Here is a 7136-nt window from a genome sequence, read left to right as displayed (position 1 = left end):
GGCATTATTAAGCGAAAATAAAATTTTCGGAGCGTTTTTTCGACGAAGAAAAGCGTCCAAAATTGTACCTATTTTCATTTTATAAATTATATATATATATGTATATGTATATGTATATGTATAGATATACGACGATCTAAACGATTATTATTGCAAGATGTAATTGCAAGAGAGAGAAAGAGAGGGAGAGAGTGTGAAAGAGAGCGCGCGAGAGAGTAAAGCGATAGAAAGATGATGAAAAATAAGAAATTATTGTATCTATATTCGGAAAAATGATCGATGATGTATTCGAATCGTGATTATTATGATTATTATATATTATGATTATTGTGTATAGTTAAGGCGAAAATGGAATTTTAGACGAAATTATCGAACTCGAGGTATACATATAGGGAGTGTAAGTGAGAAAAAGCGCGCAAAACAGTATGAAAGAAAGAGAGAAAGAACGTGTACGTATGTGTGAGAGAGAGAGAGAGAGAGAGAGAGAGAGAGAGAGATTTCTCGATGGTGATTGCACATTGCATGTCGACAGGCAACAAAACAGAGTCCCCCTCCCCTCCAGTAAAAAAATCAATAGAAAAATCAAGTCACGGCCGAATGAAACGCAAAAGCAAAAAGTTTTTTGAGAACGTGAATTTTCGAGATCTTTCAAAATTTGCACGAAACGGGTGACTTTTTTCCATTTTTCGAAATCGCGAAATTTTTCTTCCGAAAGATATAAAAAAAAAAAAGAGAGAGAGACAAAGAGAGTGATTCTCGTTTCCTTTGTACCAGGACCAAAAGAAAACAAATAGCCGAATATATATCTATATATAAAAATATACATATATGTATGTATGTATGTATGTATGTTCGTATGTACGTACATACATGAACCAACACACGCAACGCGTACGAGACGTGCGAACGTGTTCTTCAGCGCGACGATCCTGCCGGAATGATACGCGATCGAGCGACTTTCGGACAACCAGAACGAGTGCCTCGGGTCCGATCCCAATGCTGGACGGGCCCAGATTTGGGAAAATTTTTTGCCGGCAGATCGACGCGCTAGAGGAACTCGAACGGTGAGGAGGAGAGGAGACAGGAGGCAAAAGTAGCTCGGACAGCAATAGTTACAGATCGAAACAAGCAAAAATTACAGGTTTAATAAGAAAAAAAAAAAAACAATAGAAATTCAGTTGGAACAGCGGAAACAAAAATCGCGTAGAAACACGAGGCAACATATAGTTATTATACTTTCTCTGTAGCGCACAGATCGCACTATCACAGTTTCAGTTTCTTCCCTCGCGATCGTAGATCGTTGTTAGATTTTCCGACGCTCATGGTATCGCGACGTCTGCATCCCTCGATCGAGAATGAGTTTCTCACGAATAATCCGTTCGGTTAAATATCACAGAGCGATCAAAAGAGAGAAAAAAAAAAAACAAAATTGTCATCGATCGACGGATCCGAGACGTCGTTAACGCCTTATTTTTTTTCACCGCAACGTATCTGTTCTTCTCATCAGTATTGCAATTTCCCAAGCCCCTCCCCTGTAATCATCTGCCTGATTACAGCATATCCTCATGTGCGGTACAAATCCCGCGGATATATCCCGTTTTTTCACCCTCATCCTTACTCCACCACCACCGAACATCCCCCCCTTTCCCCTCCTCACACAACCAACCCGTCCTTCCCCCGGTCCCTCCTACCAAACCGATTTACCAGTGTGAGTGAATGTGTCAACACGTGCAAGGATTTAAAAAGAAAAAAAAGAAATCTAGCGAATTTCGAGGAGGAATGGTGGAAAAAAAATGAGGAAAGCGTCGAGCAAAATGCGATCGTGAGGATTGATTTAAAGAGAATAACCGGGAAAACGTACACACACACACATTCGTCGGACTGTGTAGGGACATTTTGCATCAATTGTGTAAGACGCGAGACAGAGGGAGAAAGTGTGCGTGTGTGTGAGAGAAAAGGGGAGATTAAAAGCGAAAAAAAAAAAGATTAAATAAAAGAGGAAGCGAAGTCGAGTGAGAATGCGCGTGTGGAAGATGCGAGAGCGAGAGGTAGAAGAGATCCTAAAGAGAGCGAGCGAGAAGATAAAAAACGGCGGAAGCTAAAAAAACAAAATGTACGAACGAACATTGATACTATCTTCGTTTTTTAAGATCGTTTCTCCGTTCGACACGCTATATAAATATTGACATTTGTCATTGGATTATTACCGACGATGATGAAGTATCATTATTATTATTATTATTATTATTATTATTATTATTACGGAACTATTATTATTACGACGATAAATGATTATTACTATTATTACTACCATTTCTTATTGTCATTATTATCACAATTTATTATTGCGATGATGATCATGATTATTATTATTATTACGGAACTATTATTATTACGACGATAAATGATTATTACTATTATTACTACCATTTCTTATTGTCATTATTATCACAATTTATTATTGCGATGATGATCATGATTATTATTATTATTAATATTATTATTATTATTATTATTACGTGGTACAATAAAAATTTAATAAGCATTCCAAGTCTCGTGATTACCTACAATAATTTCCCATAATCATTAATAGTTTTATTTATGATTGTAGTTACATGATTGTAGTTTGTATCATGTTGACCCGTTTTACGTATAGAAATAAAATTAACTGCCAACTGATAACAAGAAGAGTAAACAGAAATGTGGTAATTTATAACGTATAACGATATCGAGTAGTTAAACACTTGCAGACACGGCTTACTTCATCAATTTTGCATAATGTTTTTCCAGAAAACACATTACATAATAAACTTTTCTCATTGCTTTCTTTCATTTTATTATTTTATAACGTCCAAAATTTTACAAAATAAAAAAAAAAGATTAATTTATATCACAAGAGTTCATATAAGTAGTAGAAAATAATATCTAACATCGATTTTAAAACTTTTTCTAATAAATTAATGATACTACTATAAACGACTTGAGTAATTAAATTTTTTAGAAAGACATGATATATAACATGGTGATAAGATTATCTTCTTATTAAAAACGTTCAAACGCTTGAATGTTTAAGCTTCGAAGCTACATCCGAGTCTGATAGTAAATATCACGCGGGGTCATCACAGTCTTAACAGAGCAGCTTACCATTGAATTACGCGGTGTTATTCAAGTTAGTGAATGACAAAGCATTAAGAAAGGAGCATCATGCTTCGTTTCGTCGTTCGCGACAAATTCATCGTCTGCGACAATCTCGAGAAATGTCTAAATGCTTTGGGAGGCATACGTGACATTTGCAGCGTTGCTACGTTATCGAGGGTCAAGGAGAGACTTATTGTTAGTGGTAGTTCGACGTCGCGTTCGAATTGTTTGATCGATTCCACGATACCTCATGCAGCTGTCGAAACGACACGCCGGGAAAATCGTCGGCTGTCATCAACGTCGGTTATCAAAGAAGCTCGCAAGACCTGTCTTTATGATCTTCATGTGGAAAAGCAAGGCAAGTTGCAAATCTCTCTGATTCAGTTATCAATATTAAATTAAATGTACTATCAATCTATGTCAAATTATATCGCAGAAATGCTTGCGAATAAATAAATATCATAAGATAACTTTTCAGTTTTCCGAAATGCGTTTCTTAATTTTTATGATATTTAGTACTTTTTATGATATTTACTGCAATTTTTAAGAAGTGTAACGCAGAAAATATGTAACAAGTGAGAAATTTATCTCATTTCATGCGAATTTATAAATAAATTATTCTAAATGTTTAGGCAAAATCGTCAATTTTGCCGGATGGTTACTGTCGGTACAGTATCGAGAGGCGATCGCAGTGTCTCATCTGCACACCAGATCGTTAGCATCGCTCTTTGATGTTGGTCACATGCTGCAGACGTGCGTTTCTGGCAAAGACGCCGGAGAATATTTGGAATCGCTAACCACGTGTGACCTCAAAAATTTAAGCAGAGGTGCCGCGACTTTGACAGTCTTCACCAACGATAAGGGTGGAATTTTAGACGATCTCATTATCACCAAAGACGATGAAGACAAATACTTTGTCATATCTAACGCAGGAAGACGGGAGGAAGATAGTCGACTTCTTTTGGAGCGTCAAGTAAAAATTTTTACACGCTCCCTATTTTGGCAGGCAATATATAATGAAAATAAGCTCTTCTGCTTTCAGGATGATTTCAAAAAGGTTGGTAAAGACGTGTATATTGATTTTTTGGATCCCCTGGAGCAAGGGCTCATAGCTCTTCAAGGTCCTACAGCGGAAATGGTCCTCCAATCATTGGTAAAGATCGATCTTCGAAGCCTAAAATTTATGAATAGTGTCAAAACTGAAGTATCAGGCAGTCGCATTAGAATCTCGCGATGTGGATACACCGGAGAGGACGGATTTGAAATCTCGGTACCTGCGAATGACGCGATTAATCTAGTCGAAAGGATTTTAGAGATTCCTGACGTGAAGCTGGCCGGTTTAGGCGCCAGAGATAGCCTAAGGTAAATTAGTAGAAAACGGATCTTATGTCTTAAAACAATACTCTTTGAGTGTGCAATCAATAATGTCAATATGTGTAAATGATTTAAAAAGATTTATGTAAGTAACAAGTAATATCAAAGTATAATAACTGTAATAAAATGGAACTATTAATGTGTTTATAATAAAATATAATAAAAAATAATAATAAATTATAATTGTTAATATTTTTTTCTAATTATTTTCGCAGATTGGAGGCTGGACTTTGTCTGTACGGTCACGATATCAACGAGGATACCACACCAATTGAAGCTGCCCTTACATGGCTAGTCGGTAATACTATGGTCTCATAAAAATCATGAATCTGAAGATAATTACTCTTTTAAACGCTTTTAAACACTTTTAAATAGCGACGAAGTTCCATTGCTCCTATTTAATCTTCTCTAACTTTATCACGCGAAACGCGAATTATCGCAGTTTTACAAAATATCGATCTTCTTTCTTTCTCATAGCGAAACGACGAAGGGTAGAGGCGAACTTTCCAGGCGCACAGCGAATACTTTCGCAGATCAAGACAGGCACGACGAAGAAACGTGTTGGGCTCTTATTGGGTCAAGGACCACCTGCCAGGGAAGGCGCGCCCATATTAACGCCGGAAGGTGAGCGAGTGGGCAGCGTCACTTCCGGTGGACCAAGTCCGACCTTGGGTCGGCCGATCGCTATGGGATATATGCCACCGGATTTAGCGCAATATGGTGGCGGAATATTGGTCGAAGTTCGAGGGAAAACGTATAAGGGTACCGTAACAAGAATGCCCTTTGTGAAAACGAAGTATTACACTGCAAAGTGATACTGATTTCACAACTAAAATTGACTGATTTTAGGCAATATTGCGAAATAATTAATTGACAGTGACGAATCGTTTATATTATATAAGTATATGAACAATTGATTCGTTTGCTGACAAGAATAAATTGCGACGAGTCACAAATAATATTTTAAATTAAATAGATAATTTCTAAAAATTCCACTTACATTAGCTAATTAAACTAAATTAATATCGTATAATTGGTAATAAATACAATGTAAGGCAAGTAACAGTTTAACTTCTTGTTGTATATAAATTTATATATATAACAATCAAGAAATTAAAAATTTGAAATTTTTATATATTAATCGATTATTGAGCGCGAGCGTGATGTAGCAAATAGCGCATTATCTGTTATACAAGAGATCCTGAGTTCGATCCCCGAATCGATTCGATTTCTGTGCAAAATTACATCATTGCAGAGAAATAGGCGATAATTAATTCAAATGTAAATGCTTTGATAACGACTATATTAACTGTTATAATGAAGTAAGAAAGTATTTATTTGAGAAGCATCAAATATCAGAGATACAATCACATTCGAAATATGAATCTCTAGCTACAATAATCGATTAATATATAAGAACTTCAAATTTGTAATTTCTTGTTGTTACATAAATTTATATGTTAGACTCTTACTTACTCTATATTGTATTTATTATTTAATGATATAAAGAATCCTTTTATTATCATATAATTGGGATTCTCGAAAAATCGTTAAATATAATATTAAATCATATAATGTAATAGAAATATTATAAGAGAGAAAGATTACAAGATTGATTACTATTTATATAGACATATGCATTTTTATAATTGTAATATCTATTTTTATATACATCATATGTAAGATTTTTATATAAAATAAATGTATTTAGTAATAATGTTATAGAATTATTATAATTGTATATGAAAGCACTTTTCAATAAATATTTTTTTAATGTATTGCAATTTTATTATAAATGTTTTATAAAATTGTTATAATAAATTTTTATATATAAAATTTATTATTAAAACTTATTATATCAAAAACAAGACTATTGATTTATAGTAAGTATTAATCTAATCATAGAGAAAAACAAAATTTTTACATTACCATCAAACAGAGTAAAATTCAATCTAAACCATAAGTTGTTAACTAAATAATGCTGATAATGAAAAATCGAGTCTTAACGATAGTTGGTATTGCAGAGATCATGAAATCAAATCGAATTCAAGGAACTTTGTAAAATGGCACACAACTTAATGAATCATAATTTATAACGAATTCTACTACTTTTTACGATTCTAATATTCTTGTTAACACTATCAGCTTTTTTCCAGAATGTATTTTTTTCACATAATTTATTATTAAATTTCAAATGCTTTCTTAATTATTAAATATAATTTAATTGTAATCTTCGAATACAATTAAATTACAATGTTGTAATAAAAAAAGCATTTCAGAAATTAATAATAACAATTTATATGTGTTCAGATATAGATATTACTAGAACTTTTCCTTAATTACGGATGCGTTTCATAATTTTCACTCATGATGCGCACAATGTATAATTTTATCTTTTAATACTCGGTGAATAATAAGGATAAAATAAATATATCATGCGCATTATATTATGTGAAACAAAACATATCAAAGATAAAACAATATGTATATCGATTTGTGTCATCAAATAAAAAGCACCCAAAAAGCCATCACACTACAACGGGAATTAGAGATTATAATCAAATTAGAGAAAAAAAATATTTCATATATAATTATATAAAAATATATATAATTATATATAATTA

At 33.4% G+C, this 7136-nt stretch overlaps 1 protein-coding gene across 1 annotated transcript; it reads left to right on the top strand.

The window, feature by feature from the left end:
• Positions 1-3187: 3187 nt before the first annotated feature.
• On the top strand, positions 3188-5455 carry LOC108686218 (aminomethyltransferase, mitochondrial). Its single transcript, XM_018191381.1, has 5 exons — positions 3188-3496; positions 3771-4111; positions 4181-4500; positions 4728-4810; positions 4990-5455. Exons 1-5 carry the CDS (start codon positions 3205-3207, stop codon positions 5325-5327), a joined length of 1374 nt encoding a protein of 457 aa, XP_018046870.1. The 5' UTR covers positions 3188-3204; the 3' UTR covers positions 5328-5455.
• Positions 5456-7136: the final 1681 nt, after the last annotated feature.

This window comes from Atta colombica, unplaced genomic scaffold (assembly GCF_001594045.1).
Source record: "Atta colombica isolate Treedump-2 unplaced genomic scaffold, Acol1.0 scaffold166, whole genome shotgun sequence".
NCBI lineage: Eukaryota > Metazoa > Arthropoda > Insecta > Hymenoptera > Formicidae > Atta > Atta colombica.
The sequence above is the reverse complement of the archived record's forward strand: the minus strand, read 5'-3'. Positions and strand labels throughout refer to the sequence as shown.